At 38.4% G+C, this 17,346-nt stretch overlaps 2 protein-coding genes, 1 non-coding gene and 1 pseudogene across 4 annotated transcripts; 1 reads left to right on the top strand and 3 right to left on the bottom strand.

The window, feature by feature from the left end:
* Positions 1-21: 21 nt before the first annotated feature.
* On the bottom strand, positions 22-5,801 carry LOC103836196 (lysine-specific demethylase JMJ25). 2 transcript variants are annotated; one of them, XM_009112434.3, is made up of 11 exons: positions 5,756-5,801; positions 3,841-5,664; positions 3,127-3,614; positions 2,844-3,059; positions 2,620-2,752; positions 2,280-2,343; positions 900-2,205; positions 744-816; positions 584-669; positions 383-502; positions 22-287 (listed from the first exon to the last, which is right to left on the bottom strand). In XM_009112434.3, exons 3-11 carry the CDS (start codon positions 3,598-3,600, stop codon positions 201-203), a joined length of 2,559 nt encoding a protein of 852 aa, XP_009110682.1. In that variant the 5' UTR covers positions 3,601-3,614; positions 3,841-5,664; positions 5,756-5,801; the 3' UTR covers positions 22-200. The 2 variants fall into 2 exon arrangements, with proteins under 2 accessions (XP_009110682.1, XP_009110683.1); XM_009112435.3 differs by having other exon boundaries at positions 3,127-3,610.
* A 130-nt stretch (positions 5,802-5,931) lies between these two features.
* LOC103836295 lies at positions 5,932-12,570 on the bottom strand (annotated as a pseudogene).
* On the top strand, positions 11,094-11,227 carry LOC117127595. The gene has a single exon (XR_004450615.1). It is a non-coding gene; the product is annotated as a small nucleolar RNA snoR111 (small nucleolar RNA).
* Positions 12,571-13,685: 1,115 nt separating the features above from the next.
* Positions 13,686-14,366, bottom strand: LOC103836194 (uncharacterized). Its single transcript, NM_001317066.1, has one exon. The coding sequence runs from the start codon at positions 14,364-14,366 to the stop codon at positions 13,686-13,688; it is 681 nt and encodes a 226-aa protein (NP_001303995.1).
* Positions 14,367-17,346: the final 2,980 nt, after the last annotated feature.

The following is a 17,346-nucleotide window of genomic DNA, read 5'->3' as shown; positions in this document are numbered from 1 at the left end:
ACAAAACAATGCAAAGTACACTAGTAGTAGTAACTTTTCATTTTCATATACCAAAAAGGAATGGCCTTCCAATCCAACATGTCCAAAAGTAACACCCAAAAAGGGGATCATTTCCATAAGCAATCAATCCCCATGCAAGGCTTTACAATCTACAAGGCCTGCTATTACAAGGTTTGAGAACAAAAAGTCACAACATAAGTTTATGCTTCTTTTAAGCTTAAATCTGGCAATAATGTCTCCACTTCCTTCAAGGATTGTTCCACTGCGTAGATCACCATCTTCTTTACCTGTTTTTTTCATGACACAGAAAGAAGGAACAAAAGAGTAAGTAAACACCAGCCAGCAGCAACAGTTAGTTAGTAAGAACATTGATGATATTCACCTCAAGTTTGTCTTCTCTGGCTTTATGGTTCTTAGGGAGTTGTCTAAACTCTTCAGTCAAACGTAGACACTCATGTATGTTCTCTGGTGACACAAAATCAACCGCTACCTTTGTGCAAGACTGTTGCAATAACAACAACAACAAGAGTCAGTTTTATTAGTAACATATTATGAGAAAAATGTCAGTGGATAAAACAATAACCTTGAGATTCCGAACTTGATGAGGACAACCAGCAGGAATAAACACAGCTTCTCCTACCTTTTGCACAAATGTCCATGGCTCAATCCCTTAAAACACACAAACAAAAACATATGAATAAAAAGTCCATAACAACTATTTATTACAGTTACAAGCACCATACCAAACTCGGCCTTGAGTTTTCTCTTATGCTCCACGGTTAAGAACAACGTTTGGTCATGAATCGGATGATAAACCTAAACAAAAACACTCATCATCAGTCCAATAAATCAAGTCAAGACTCTGGAAAAAAAAAAACGTTTATTATTATTATTATCACCTTAGTCACAGGAGAACAATAAGTATGTCTGAACTCCTTGCAATGCTTTCTTAAATACTCTTCAAGCTTTGGAACATCTTCTCTTCTAAATATGTCCCAAAGCGCACTCCCTGTCTCATCATGATGAAACTCATTCTCATCATTAACAGCAACAATCTCTCCTCTGTCTAAATCATTCTGATCTTGAAGCTCCTTCTCATCCTGCTGCTTGTGTTTCAGCTTCAAAGCTTCTATCGCAGAGAGCTGCTCCTTGCTAAGTGTTACTTCAGCCGTATGCATCAGAATATTTACTGCATCTGACATATCACAATGAAGCTTAGTAACCGAGTCCCCTCTCCCAAGCTCATCTGCATTCCCATACGCAATGTAAGTCTTGGGACCAAGATCAGGTTTAAGAACACCCTCAGGAAGCTTTGTAGCAATGTTGAGAACACCCGATCTAGGATCGCTGTACTCTTGGAAAGGCAACGCTGAGACGAACTCATCGCAGTGACGTGGCAAAAGGTTATCAAACTTATCCGAAGGAGGCCAGTCTTTGAGCTTAAGCATCTCAGGCCATAAGTTACCGTACGATCTCCCTTTGCTGTATCCTTCGAAGAAGTCACGAGTTTTGATCTTCACCTCGCAGTTGGCTAAAGAATCTATACACATCGCTGAGTCAACATTCTCGCATAACGCTCTCCACATCACCTTCGGCTCCCAGCTTAAACCAGCTGTGTTGTTGAGAGCGTTTCTAACGATCACTGGCTCGCCTTTGCGCCAGTGGTCTTGAAAATGGAGAAGCTCCTCTTCCTTCAGGACGTCGAAAGAATCAGGAGAGTAGAGGTTGTTGTCATTTGAACTGTTTCTCGAAGCTGCTTTCCTCATCGTACTCATCTCAAAATCAGAATCACATCTGCAGTTAGACACTGTCAGAGACTTGACGCTGCAAGAAGCTAAGAACCTCTCTGCCTTTTTCTCCAAATCTGACATCCGAGTTAACGGTAAGATACGTTTCAGCTCCAGAACACATTCACCGCAGCCGCCAAGGTCTTTAGAAGCGCATGTTATTCTCCCGTTATCATTAGCAGTCCAGTTAACAGACGGTTTATCATCATTAGCTTCATCGTCAAGAACAGAAGAGGAGCTTGGTTCTGCGTCTTCACCATGTATGTATCTGCTGCCTCTATAAACAAAATTCAACTTCAACTCCGGACGTTCTGAAAACAGCCCTCCACGGATCTCTTGGCAGCAGCTGAGGCAAAGTTCGTAAGAGCATTTTGGACAGCTTCGGTGCAAGTCAACTATTGAGGTTGCACAGTGGTTACTGCATCACCACAGATGATATACTTAAAGTAATAAAAAAAACAAGTAGCATATAGATTGTGACATAACTCTTACCAAAAGACACGCTCTTCGTTTGAGCATAGAGTCTCGGATACATCAACTTGGGAAGTCATTAGTCCTATATAGAACATAACAACATGTTAGCTTGAACCAAAGATAATATACTTCTAATTTTATTACAACCAAACGTATAAACAAAATATAGATTTTTAGTATTTTTAATAAATGAACATAGTTGCATGTAAGATAATTTTGTAACACATGTATTTCTTCGAAAGCAATTGTAAACAGTTTATATAAAAAGTTAAATTTGTTAAATATGGCATATTTATTTTTATAAAATGAGTTCCGGTTTTTTACCTAGTTAATATAGTAGCAGAAGATCTATATATACCTTGAATCTTGGCCTCGGTTTCAATCTCTTCCTCTTGCGCTTTGCATAGCTTTTTGAGGAAAGGAAGCATTGATCCAATCAAGTACTGAAGGTGATGGAATCTTTCGTTATCACCGAGCTTCCTCTTTGATGTCTGTAAGACAAAGAAGACACATATCAATCTTGAGAATCTTTACAAGAAGGAAAAGAAACATATAACTATGTTTATAAAGCAATCAATATACCTCTATTAATCCACTTGACTGCAAACATACGTCACAGTTGCAAGTTCCTCGGCAAAAAGGACATTTCTCTATGACATCATCATGTGACAAGTGAGGATACCACTTCTTGATGCATGGGAAACAATACAACTTCTCTTCACAGAAAGTGCAAATGAAAAGAAATCTTCTTTCTCCTTTGAAGCATTGATGGCAAATCGCAAGCTCTCCCAAAGCTGCCTGTGTAAGGAGAAAAACAAAGTGAGTTTCAGACAAGAATCACATAATGTAAGAACAACGTTCTTACCCTTAAACTCCTTGTCATGCTTCTGCAGTCATTGAAGTTATCGTTTTTCACATGAGAGTCTGACTCAGAACTGTTACCAGCATCTGTTGGCTCGATGAAAGGAACTAGTGACAGTTCTTGTTCTCGTTCCTTGTCTTCTTTCTTTGTTTTAGCTCTTCTTCTCACAGAGCTTCTCTGCTTCAGTTTCTTTTCACCACCATTTATTTTTTCTTTGCGCCTATTTGCAGCTCTCTTCTCTCTTGAAGATTTGGTTTTAGCCACTCTACCTTCATCAGCAATAGACCGTTTCCGTTTCTTATTAGACACTCGCTTCAGAGATCCCACACTTCTCTCCTCTTCTTCTTCTTCTTCTATGTCTGAACCACTGCTCAAACTTGTTGGCTTAACCGGTTTATCCTTCTCCGGTTTAGTCTCCATTAGACCACTATGCTTGAGATTGACTCCATTGTCAGTAACAACAGCTTCCATTTTCATCAAACTCCACCTGCCTAAATTCAATTTCAACAACCAAAAAAAAATCAAAATTTTTAATGTTTCTACAATCTTAAATTAATATCAAAACGAGTGTGGTTACACAGGTTGTTGAATCAATATACAGTTTAGTAATAAATACCCCAATATCAGAGAAACAAAAACCAAACAGAGGAGTGACTCAAGTCATGAACAGATAAAAGAACAAAACAGGTTAGAGAGAGAGAGAGAGAGTAGTATCACCTGTCAGATAGAATAACACAAGACGAACACTGGACTCAGCTACACAATTTAACAGACATGATTTCAACAGAACATTGAAGGAGAAAATAAAAGGAAAAGATTTTTTCCATTCAAAGAAGAAAGAGTTTTAATGGCAAGGAAGGTTACAAAATCTTTTTTTTTTAAACATTAAAAAAGAACTATTAAAGCGCCGCTTCTAAATGCATTAGCGACTGACTCGTTACGAACGAGACCGTACGTTTGATGTGAATTTGATTTGCAACGTGGCTGTTTCTAATTGGCGCTGCAGAGCCGAAGCACCGATTCGGCGTCGGTCACATCAACCAAAGCTATATGATGATTCTTTGAGTGAAAATGTTGTTTAAATACTTACCGAGTCTCGCTCACGTACACGCCAAAAGCGATGCTGATTGCGCGTGACGGTCACGTGCTTCACTCGTCCTACAGAAGAAAGCAGGAAGATATTTTTTCTTTTTTACCGGAATACAAAAAAGAGACGGACTAATCCTACATTCCTACGCATGGATGCATGTTTTTATAATGATAATGTTTATTTTTGGTCAAACAGATTATATAGAAATGTTTTGATTGTTTCCCCTTTTTGTCAGTAAAAAAGGATAAGTTCTTTTCTATTATCTAGGGGGAAATAAACTATGTACAGTGTGTCCAAATCTTTCAAAAAAGTTACCTTCCATTCTTTTTTTTTTTGTCATCTGAAAGATTATATTATTTTGAGTTTGGTCAGAAAGTTATTTGATTTGTTAGCATTTACGGAGCCAGTCAATATTATTTTGTATAAAATTGCCATAGAGTGTAGTTTTTTCTGTACAAGATTTTTCATAATTACTAGATTCGATGTCCGCGCTACGCGCGGAAATTGTTTAACGTTCAATTGGCATACACTTATTGATTATTTATTTTGTTTTTGATGATCTGTGTGTATAACGTTTGTGTCATTTTTGAATGAAACTCTTTTTTTAAAATTAATCAAAATTGAATAAAAATTAACGTTTGTGTCATTTTTGGATAAAATCTATATAATATTTTAACTGATGCTAATTAATAATAAATTTTTGGCTGGTAAAAAAAATATTTAATACTATATTTTCAAACATTTCTTTAAGCCCGCAAACCCTAAGAAAAGTACTGTTTAAGGATAATTATTCACTTGAAAATTGATATTAAAAATTAATATATATAGGACACATTAAAGGAAAAAGATTTTAAATTACAAAAAAAAATCTAAATTAATAAATATGCCGTAAGTTAAAGATATATATACTAATTAAAGATATCTGAATATGTAACTATTTAAGTATGTTTGTTTTAAAATTAAAATATGTATTGATATTGATGCAAGTTGTTAACTTTTGGTAAAATTATTAGGTTAAGTTATTTAGATTTAAATGTAGATTTAGAAAAGTTTCGCCCAGAATTATTTTGAAAATTTATTTAGTATTACAGAGTTATTACATCAAATAGTTTTTTGGTAAGCTTTCGGGCAAAATTCCAACGGTGAAATTTCTGAGTGCAATTCTACCAAGTTTTTTACGCTCTCATATTCTACAAAGTTTTTTACGCACGTTTAATATATTAGCTTTGCCAATACACTCCCTCGCAGCAGAGAACCAAATCTAATAGAGATTCTCAATCTTATTACAGTAAAACTTATCAGCTTAGAGAGCTTTCTTCACCTCTGAAAAAGTTTGGACGTGCACGTTCGCCGCATCAATGTCTTCGGCGGACGCCACAGCCACAGCCATAGCAACACCTTTGTCTCTAACCACATCTATTGCTTCTGCGAACGCTTTAAGGTCCTTTAGACTGTGGAACAAAGAGATGATCAAAACACATTAACACCTTTTAATCATGTAATATAGAGAACAATCATTGAGAGAATGTCTTGTTAATTAACCTCGGTTAGCTTGAGCTGGAACGCAGAGAAACTCAACTATCTGTGGAACGTCAAAGAACATGTATAATGAGTAGTGTAATTTCCAGAGGTTTTCAATTTACATAAGTGAATATGCCTGAGGCTGGGCAGCGATCACATATTCATTAAGCTCAGAGATGGTGAGTGGCTCAATTTTCTGGACATGAGCTACCTTTGACGACGCCGCCGTCTGCTCTGTGCCATCAGCTCAGTCTGGTAGGGGTTATTAAGTGGGAGAAGACAGTCAAAGAAAGAGGAAATCAGATGCCAATACAATCTAAGTGGACGAAATGGTGTTTAAAATGAGTGGTACTTACTTGTCAAACTTCTCTTTTCCTAGAGCTGTCTCAGTGTCAAAGTAAATATGTGTTCCAGATGTTAAGCTCAGAAATAGCCGGCCTACAAAGAATACATCAAATTTATGTGAAGTTATATCCGGTCAAAAACAAATTATATGCAATGCATTACTCCAAAGCTATATTAAAATGAATAAACTACACATAGTAAAATTTACAACCTCCAACTATCTTTGGATTAATGCTGGTGGCAAGGACAATTTTTGGCTCACTTCTGTAGCTTTAAAATTATTTATGAAAGGAAATAGCTAAGGAGTCAAATATACTGACACAGAGGGTTACATCCCTGAAAAAAATGCAATGATGTTGAGACAACAGTAGGCATACGTATGAATATAGACTATAACCACTCGAGATTAAACAATCCTAAGTACCTCTCTAGACGTAGAGTAAGCGCATTACATGTTGAGACCCCTGTGAACGGTCGTTGATTGTGCTCCTGACTGCACTTACCTCACCAAGTATGTCTAAAAAATTGTTAAGTGGAAATCTGTAAGTATGTGATATAACAGAAACCAACTAACTCCTAAAATCATAAAAACATACCAGGTAGCTGTCTGTTGGTGTTCGCCTAAGCACGTAGTTGGTCCGACGGACGAAACCCGGAAAAGTTCAGTTGGTTTCGGCTTTGTGGATTCCGTCAACTTTTCAAAAGAAGTGGCATTATTGAAGCGTATGGCAAGAGGGGGGGGGCATCAGGGAGTCGGAAAAAGTGTTCAGTACTGCAGAGAACTAAGGTTTGCTAAGATCCTCTGTGTGGCTTTTCGGAGTAACTAAGATCCTATAATCTGCAACTAAACTTTATATAGAAGATTCTCACTTCTCACAAACGTTTTATGTAAAAATCAAAAGGCTAATTTTATCTGAAAAATAAAACCTTTTAATACACATGTGACCATTAAATTAAAAAAAGATATCAAACATACGATTCATGTGAATATTAGAGCATATTAAATAACTTCATGGGTTAACTAACCTTTAAACTTTTATCTGCTAGAACCAGGAGCAAAGTTGATTTTCCAGAATCTGGTCGTTCTAATAGCAAAGTCATCCGTCGAGATGTTTAGTGCTTTAATAATCTCACTGATATCTTCAAAATCATTCGCTTGTGTGTTCTTCTGGAAACATGTAAGAATATAGTCAGAAAAAGAGATATTAACAACTGGAAAAAAAAGGAAGTGGAGACCTTGTTGTTGGAGCTCGTCATTGGGCCGAGAAGCTAGGTGTACTTTTCTGAAGATTTTCATCTCTTTGATAGCTTTCCTGGTAATGGCGGCCGGTTACATATGAAGATGGTGAGGTCGGTTACATGCTATAGAGTGGGAGGAGTGGGATGAAGCTAGTAAATGAACGGATTTAAGGGGCAAATCAATGGAGTAAGAAGGCGTTACAGGAGATTCATTGGAGGAGGAGGCTTTAGCGTCAGAGAAGGGTTGGCTAAAAGTAAGAGAAGAAGCCCTAATAAAACACGAAGCCCAAACCAACTTAACACGCCGATGACGTGGCTATTTGCTGCATTACTACTGGACGATTTTTCCATCCGACGTGGCATGCTTCAGAGGGCTTTATATTTAGCTTTTAGTATAGTTTAGATTGGCAGTAAAAAGTAAATCAAAATAAAATACGTTTTAGAGGGAGAGTATTTGAGATTATTTTCTTTAAGAGTAGCAGTATCTCAGCATTTGATTCTATGTGCTTCCATCTAATTCTTTTTTCTTTAGCATTTAGCATGTTTATATAAAAGTGGTTTACAAAAAAAATGTTATATAAAAGTGACTTAAGTCAGAAATTAAGAATAGTTAACCAACCGAAAGGTCACGTGAGTCGGGGTCTCTCATGTCCCGTGATCAACCAACACAACTCCCCCTCCTTTTTTGGTCCTTTCTGAATAGACACAAGGAGAGAGAGAGAGAGAGGCTAAACCATATGATGAAAGAAATGGTCGTAAATAAGAGCGGGGAAGCTCTGTTCTGATATAGATTGCCTCAACTTTATATTTTAGACTCTGTTGTGCACATTATGACATTATTACATGTAAAAGAACAGAAGGGGAAGAAAACATTACATTAGTGTCAAAGTGTGATGAAAGCTTAACCGTAACATGTAGACCTCTCAGGATAAGAAAGAACGAATAAACGTGAAACTCCCAAGGAAAGCAGAAACCCAAGAGAATGAAAGGAGACCGGTTAATCGAGAGATTATTGAACCCCGAGCTCAAGTAGTAGAGTGTGGCTGAGAGCATTTGAACCAGGTCCTGTGAATTGGATTGGACCTGCAAATCAATAATAACATGATGAGAACCATAAAAAGATGCGCATCGTTTTATAACAAAACAAAAAATTGTAACGGACCAGGGCTGATGTATCGGTTCTTCAAAGCCCATTCCTCGTGGCTCGTGCAGTCCGGTTTCCCCACTGTTGAGGAGTACTCCAGCGCCATAACCAAGTGCATAACAGTAGGTGGCATCAAAATTTGTAGCAAACCACATCTTCCTTCATACATGTTTTCATGTTGATTAGACCATTAAATAGAGATTGTTTGCTTGACGTTGATTATGGCAGTTTGAGAAAGTACCCGAAGAAATGAGACTGCCCCATGAACTGTCCCTTGTAAGAACCAGCTTGCTTTCTTTTCTCCAATTCAGTTTCACCATTTGAATAAGCATCTTCTCTGTCTCAATCTTGGCCACCTATCAAGATGAAAAAATTATATTTATTAACAAAACATGAGAGACGAAAGTTAGCTGCTTCTTGGTGGAAAACAAGATTATGATTAATTACCTGGACATTTCCGTGTGGGTCTCTCTCGAGCATCAGCTGTTCCTGAATCGCTTCAGGTAGAAGGTCAAAGAGCTTCAGGGACTGTTCCGTGAGCTTCTTCTTCCACTCTCCACTTTCATCAACAACCTCATTTGCCAAAATTTCATTCAGCTCAGCGATAAGCACCTGGACCTGACAAGTCAAAAGTGATCATTAGTTAAGAACAATCATATTATATTAACTGTCTTGAAAGTGGTAAACTCTGTGTTTAGCAGTGGAAACAAACCTCAGGAATAAAATCGATCAAACCTTCTGGAATGAGTATAACACCATAGTTGTAACCAAGTTCAGAACGCTTGCAGATAACATCTACCATGTAATCCGTGACATTCTTCAAAGTCTGCTTCTGGGCAGACACCTGCATAAAGGGTATTTCCAGATCAAAGCTGAGTAAATATAGACTGATCTACTGACGCAATGGGAGGTCTCTCTGAATCTATTAGATTCACAATGACGTACCTCCTCTCCAATAATGGTTATGTTTGGGTGAGCTTGCAAGGCACACTCAAGCGTAATGTGGGAAGCAGCACGACCCATGAGTCGTACAACTGCAATAAAAATGTGATACAACAGTACACAAATGGGGCACAACAGAAATGATGCAACTTCAAGAATTTCTGTTTGACCAATTACTTACAATGTTAGTATTTTCCAGTTGATCTTGCATCAATCATGACATTTCTAATCATTTCAGAGTAAATCTGCATAAGAAACAGAATGTTAGTAGGCTTCCTTCAACACATTTCTTTTGATGTAACAGACAAACAGATTCAACAACATATGATACTAAGTAGTGAGAGAAAAGCAAAAGGAAGGTCACCTTGCAAGCTGTATCAAATCCAAAACTAGTAGGAACCTCTTTGCATTTCAAATCACCATCAATGGTCTTGGGGCACCCAATGAGTCGAGTTTTCAAGTTCTTACTCCTAATCACACAATTAAAAAAAATGAAGTCAAAATGCTGAATCAGCAAAGCATTAAAGATTCAATTCACATGGATCTTCTAGGCCAATATAAATAAGTTTCAACAACAGGCATGGAAAGATTCGAGTCCAAGGATTACCTGAAGTTTTCAGCAAGGAGGAGGCAAGCATTGGTGTTGGAGTCATCTCCACCGATAACAACCAATCCGTCCAAATCAAGCTTCTTTGTTGTTTCTTCAGCTTGTTTAAACTGCACAGTTAGCCAACATACAATTAATTACCCACTGCATGCAACTTTGGAAGCAACAATTAAAAAAATAATAGTCAACCTGCTCAGGGGTTTCAATCTTGTCTCTTCCACTGCAGATCATGTCAAAACCACCCTGTTGAGACCAAAAGAGAATCCTAATCAATGACAAAGTTTTAGCCTTTTGATCCACAGACAATAAGCAGTCCAAGTACCTGGTTTCTGTAAGGATGAATGTATTCAGCATTCAACTCAATGTATTTGCATTTCATGATACCAGCTGGACCACCCTTGAACCCATAAAACGTACTTCCTTTAGCACGCTCCTGCAAGTAATCTAAATCCAAAAAACAAAAATTAAAAATCAAAACTTCACCTTTAAAACTACAATGGTAAAAGACAGCAATCATCTTGACATTTAAAAAATATGTCATTTTAAAAAAACACTTACCGAACAGTCCAGAGATGACATTGTGCCCACCGGGTGCCTGTCCTCCAGAGAGAACAACACCGATCTTCAGTTTATGTCCGGACGAAGTTGCATTCTCGTCAGGAACATTTATTGACTCATCATCCTACAAGGCAAAGGGTGTTTTTAGTGATATCGTGTATCCGTCTATTAAAGGCCCAATAGTAATGGGCCTTCGTAGTTTAGGCCTTTGAGTTTTAATGGCTGATTAGTATCAGTGAGTGAAACTATTAGGATATTAGTTGGGCTCTCGACCCAAAGGCCCAAACGAATTCTTTTTATTTTGCCCGGAGGGTTTCTAGGGCATCATTCTGTATCAAATACTATAAATACACCTCTGGAAACTAGACCTCACCCAAGCAGCACCCGCAATGATAATGATACTTTAGTGATTAGTCTTTCTACTTTCTTTCTCTGTTTTGCTTAACTGATTTTGATTTCTGAAGTAGAGATATTTTTGAGTTTGATTACTATTGATCTTGGAAAACGAAAACCTCGTGGTTCTTCTAATCGGGCAAGAGAGAGTACGGTGTCTCTGAGTCCTTGAATGAATCTTGGCGAGGGAAATAGATTTGGCCGTGATATATCGTTTCAGTCGTCCTATTTATTGGTTGACGATCTGATTGTTGCTCGTCCACACTTTTTTTTATAAAAAAAGTTATTTTTTGAATCGAAAAATGCGAATGATGAGATAACAATTATTTCTTCACTTTGATCCGACTGGATAATTAGTTATCTCTGTGGACAATATTCAGATTACTGACGCATTCAATTTTCCTAAAATCATAAGGTTTTATTATAACAAAATACTGTTTTAGTTATAAATGTGGATTTTGATTAATTAAAGCTAATTGGTTGGATTGAGAAATTTGAAATACTAAAATGTGCTACAGTAATCAGCAAATTTATCCGCGCAACATAATTAAAATAGAAATATGTATGAATGATGAGGCTAGTCGTCAATTTCCAAAATTTCGATCAATTTCACCGAATTTTAGTTCTAATTATTAAATTTAGTGCGAACAACTTATCACAGAAAATTGAAATATTGGTAAGAGAGCTATGTGCAATGGAATTAATTTACCGAGTTGGAGATAACAACGCGATGGAACATTGCGCCTGTCTATTTGAGCCCGGCTCAGCTTTTGCGTGAGTCTACTTTGACAGAGGAGGTAAATAACTTCTAAATCCAACAATGGCCTAGTAAGGCACTCTTTATTGGACCATCGCCTTTAAAAGTAAAAATTGAACCCAAAAAAGCAAGAAATGTACAAAGTTACAAACTGTCAATGGGACTTCAGGTTCATATCAAAATTAATTATATACACAGAGCAGTTGAAGTGTTTTAAAATATGAAAGGGCCAATCAAAATTATAGAATCCTTTTGGTTCAACGGACTACGGCCCATTTCGTTTCGTATTGCCACAGAAATCTACTAAAAATGAAACATATAAACAAAGGGAAAGTGAAATTCGAGAAATGTTACTATTTGATGGCTCTTTCTTATGAAAATTGTGACAATCTTATTTACTCTTTACTCTATTTGCATTTGTATAATTTGTTCATACAACCAATAAACATTAATAAATTTTGTTTGGATCATTTTATGTTTGGTTTGGTTTTCACTTTGATGAAAGTGAAAACAAAAAGTGTGAATGAATTAAGAGTACTGTAAAATACTCGCTTGGCTTTAAGTTATAACTTTTCGCACAGTTTAGACAAAAAATCAAACTAATGTGCCTTGACATACAGAACAAGTAAAAGACGTTGCCTAGACTTTTTAGTCCAAACTATTGAGATTATTAAAACATCTCGAACACGCCTCCTCTGACATTTTCTTTTCATAAAAGAAAGAAGTAACAAAGCTACATCGCTATGACTAATGACATCTATCATCTGACATTTCAGTTCAAACAGAAATAATATTTTTTCTTGTGCGGGGAAGTGTAAGAGTAAAAAGTGTCACACCGAGACCTGAGCCATCGTGTCTCCACTTTTTCTATTTACTTGTGAAACCCTATGTACAGAATATCCCGCATTTCTAGGATTTAGTTCCCTCGTTTTGTCTGAAAAAGATAGTTGAATTATTTATTTGTTCGTGCTTAACAAACCATACCCAAGAGACAGAGAATAATGATTCGATCACTTCTGATTACTTTTGCTAGTTACAAGCTTTGACATGGTTCAGAAAGTTTATTTACTTCTTTGGAATTGCATTTGAACAAAAAATCGAGTGAAACAAAAATGGTAAGGTGGATAAGGGGATGGGGTACGGTAAACAAAGAATAATTTTAACATAGGGTTTTAAAATCTCCCTCGAGTAATGTTAGTCTGAATTAAATGGAACTTGACTATGCTAAAACAAGAATAGGATCTGATAATGATAATGAGGAAGCGAGGAGTTGTACTCAATTGACATCCATGAAAAAAGTTACGAAACGATTTTTTATTTTATATTCCACTATCAGATTACGAATCGACTTTTGGAGTTTAGACTTTACGCTTTGATGAAAGGGACCAGATGGGGTGACCCGCAAAAGGCAATAATGTACAGACAAACTATGTGAAGAGAACAGTTCATGGGAAGCATTAGAATTGGCTGTGGTAGTGGTCAGCACAAAAGATATCGTTGGACCCCAGGTGATACTTTTATTTATTATATAGTCAATTAAATATGTCTAGCTAAGTATCTAGGAAGTAACAATTCTACTTTGAATTTTGCTCAATAATATAAGTCGTTCAATTCTGGCGGTAAGAAAACAATAATTTATGAAAGTTTGAGCATTTTGTGTTGTAATCCCACAATGTGTATGAATGAATACAACGTACTAAATACGTGCAACTATACTAACTTTTTTACATAATCAAGATGTTATACAATAATGTTTTTGTTGTATTATAGTACAGCTAATGCCAACTATACTAACTTTTTTTATATAATTAAGATGTTAAAATACAATGATATTTTGTTGCATTATAGTACAGTTAATGCTTACACATGAAAACGTTCGGTAATCAAACAGTTTGGCCTACAAAGATCCAAGTGAATTAACACAAAGCAACAAACATTTATAGCTTTTTATTTCTTGTAAATATTCTCATCCCCAAACACCAAAAACTTTCTCACCTATGAAACTCACAAACCTCCTAACGGACCCCTTCTCCTCCTCCGCCTCTTCGCTACCGTCTCCCGCATGGAACTCTTCCGTAGATTCCAAACCGCCGTTGCAACCACCAATCCCCTCAACTAACTTGCTCGAACTCGAACATGCACACGAACTTGCTATAGACTCAGTGACCTGACTTAGACTCTCCGAATCATTTGTACCAAAGCTAGGACTAGCGAGAGCTGAAGACTTCCCTGAACGCTTTCTCCGATCTTTCTTCCCACTTACGTTTTTCTTCTTCTTGGTGTGTTTCTTCTTCTCCAAGCTGTCTTCGTAAGCGTCGATGATTTCATGAATCAGCTGACGACTTGGTGAAGAGTCCCATCTGACCCAGTAACACGTGTAGCAGCTGAAACAGTCACAGTGGAAGAGAGGCGAGTGATTGTCTAAACGGGACTTTTCGTGGAGTTTGGTCTTATTCATGCGAGAAGTATAGTTTCGGTTGCTGGAGTAAGAGGCTGTTGACAAGAGGTAAGCCAAGACTTCACGGTCTTTTGGAGAAAGAACCGCCGCTAGTGAGAAGATGGCAACGGGAAGAAGAGAGAGAAGGTGGTCGTCGGATTTTATCTGAGGCGAGGGGTGTACGGTGCCTTTCCGGTAGAGCTTCTTCATTGCTTCGTATGTAAGAGAGAGAGAAAGAGGGACCAGACATTCAGATCTCTTAGAAACACAAAGAGTTATAAGAACAACTTTTCTTATTAGCTTTAGAAACTACTCAAAACTAAAGCTCTCAATATGTTTCACTTAGATCATATGGAACACCTCTCCATTAGACCTATATTTATATGAAAGACAATTCCCTTTAACATGTGGGATATGGAAAACACAAACCTAACCTAAATAGAAACTTCCTTTTCCTATTTCTAGGTTTCCTTATTGTGTTTATCTTAACATATTAAACATCTAATAATATGTTAAGTTTCCACAAGCTTGGAATTATCCAACATTCACCCCCTTAATTCCAACTTGAATTAGGGAGATCAATTTCTTGAACTCCGATTAAGCTCCTCATTTGCTTGAACTCAATCATCAAGTAATCATCCTCCACCACACCATGGTGTGCAAATCCACCCATTGGATTCACATCTTTCTCAAGGTTAGACCGGATGCTCTCCTTGCTTCCGTACTGCTTCTTCTTAGAATCGGCCCAGTTCTTGTAGAACCTTCTCATGACCTCTTCACTTAAGTTGCGATGAGTCTTGTGGCTGAAGCTCACTGCGATGATAACTCTGGTCACATCCGCCATCTTGCGTACATGAGCTCTGGGAAGGATGTCGGCCTTCTGCTCAACACCCAACTGATTTATCTCTGGTTCATCTTCAGCCTTTGAGAACCTTGACTCCATTGGTACGTGCGTTGTGTCACACGCTTCCACCTTTGTGTCACACACTCCTCCGTGAGTCGTGTTGCACACTCCTACGTGAGTCGTGTTACACACTTCCATCTTTGTGTCACACAGGATTCCTTGAGCATACCTCTCTTGCTTTATTCTGATTCCGTCTGCTCCTTGAATCACCTCTATGCCAAGGTAGTACGTTAGCTTACCTAGATCTGACATCTCGAACTTCTTAGACATCTCCTCCTTGAATTGCCTAATCACCTTAAGTGAAGTTCCTGTCACAAATAGATCATCAACGTAGATGGCAATGATCAAGACGTCTCCTCCTTCAGTCTTGCAGTACACTGATGGTTCCTTCGTGCACTTCTCAAATCTCATCTCCTTGAGAACCTGATCGAGTTTTACACTCCATGCTCTGGGTGCCTGGCGTAACACATGCAACGTCTTGTGTAACACACAAACTCGATCCTCTTCTCTTTTCTTCTTAGAACCAGTCGGTCTATCTACAAGCTCCCATATCTTGTTTCTTGTGATAGACTCCAACTCGTCTTCCATAGCTTCAACCCAATCTTCTTCACAAGATAGGTTGAACTCATCTGAGGCAATCTCTCCTCCTCTATCGGTGCATCCTAGATTGAACACATCTGAGGCAACCTCTCCTCCTCTATCGGTGCAACCTAGATTGAACATAGCTGAGGCACGCTCTCCTCCTCTATCGGTGTGAAATCTTTTGAACCGATAGAATGCCTCACGATTATCTGCTGGCGTTGGTGGTGCGATTCGTTCACACATATCTCCAAGCAATAATCTCCCTGGCTTTGATGTACAAACCATGGCCTTAGTCGGGAATGAATGTCTGATCTGCTTCCCTGCGAAACATGTGTCACACACGCCTTCTTCGTGTGTTACACTCGGGAATGGGTGTCTTGTTTGCTTCCCTGCGAGACATATGTCACACACGCCTTCTTCGTGTGTTACACTCTGCATTCCTACAACCATCTCCTTCCTTACCATGTTGTTCATCACTCCATAGCATATATGTCCTTGTCGAGCATGCCACCTCCATGTAGCATCATCGTCCCTGACATGTAAACACTCCGGGTAGCTTATCTCCATAGGGGTCTTGTAGAGACGGTTTGGAGATCTTGTCACACGAACTAGCAACCTTCCATGCGAATCTGTGAGCGTTAAGTAGACATCTTTCATGTTAACCTCACATCCGTTCTCTGTTGCTTGCCCAAGACTCAATATATTGTGCTTCAGATCGGGTATGTAGTATATGTCCTTGAGTGCCTTCTTCTCTCCAGTCTTGCACACAAAGGTAACCACACCCTTTCCTACAATGTCAACACACGATCCATCACCAAACTTCACCTTCCCTTTGGTGTTGAGATTCAAACTCGAAAAGAACTCCTTATTCCCTGTCATGTGATTGCTCGCTCCATTATCCAAATACCAGACACTTGCATCGCCTTTGTTGATATCAAGATTCTTCGGAATCACCTTATCTTCGTTCAAAAACACCACCTCGTGTACATAGAGTGCATCGGCCTCTTCTGTCTCGTTTAGGTTGGTTTCTTGATCCTTCTCTGACTTCTCGGGACAGACAGTTGCGTAGTGACCAGGCTTGTCACATCTCCAACATATCAGCTTTGAACGATTCTTTTCCGAGTTGTTATCTTCGGTGTGTGACGCACGGTTTTGGTTGTGTGACCTACCTCGACCTCTGCCTCTACCGTTCCGTCCTCTTCCTCTACCACGGGAATTCTCATAGCCCCTCTGACTATGCTCTTCATTGTTCGAAAACATTAGCTTCCCTTGGTCTTCTTTCTGAGTTTCTTCTCCTACACGCTCCTCGTACGCCTTAAGCCTTCCAACTATGTCTTCAAACCCCGTCGAGTTGAGATCTAGGACTTGCTCAAGTGATGCTACGATCTGGATATACTTGTGTCTTGGAAGACCCTTCAAGAACTTCTTGACCATCTTGGATTCTTCTATGTTTTCCCCCAAAGAGGTTGCTTTGGATGATAGGCCCGATATCTTCCCCGCGAAGTCATCGACCGTATCTGAATCATCCATCTTCAACCTGTCAAACTCCGCCATCAACGTCTGAAGTCTCGCCTCCCTTACACGATCAGCTCCTAGGTGTCGCGACTTGATGGCGTTCCAGATCTCTTTTGATGCGGTTTGTTCTCCCACCTGGAGAATCAATGTTTCGGGAACAGATTGAAACAAAAGAGCTATCGCAACATC

Source organism: Brassica rapa, chromosome A08 (genome assembly GCF_000309985.2).
Source record: "Brassica rapa cultivar Chiifu-401-42 chromosome A08, CAAS_Brap_v3.01, whole genome shotgun sequence".
Taxonomy (NCBI): domain Eukaryota; kingdom Viridiplantae; phylum Streptophyta; class Magnoliopsida; order Brassicales; family Brassicaceae; genus Brassica; species Brassica rapa.
The sequence above is the reverse complement of the archived record's forward strand: the minus strand, read 5'-3'. Positions and strand labels throughout refer to the sequence as shown.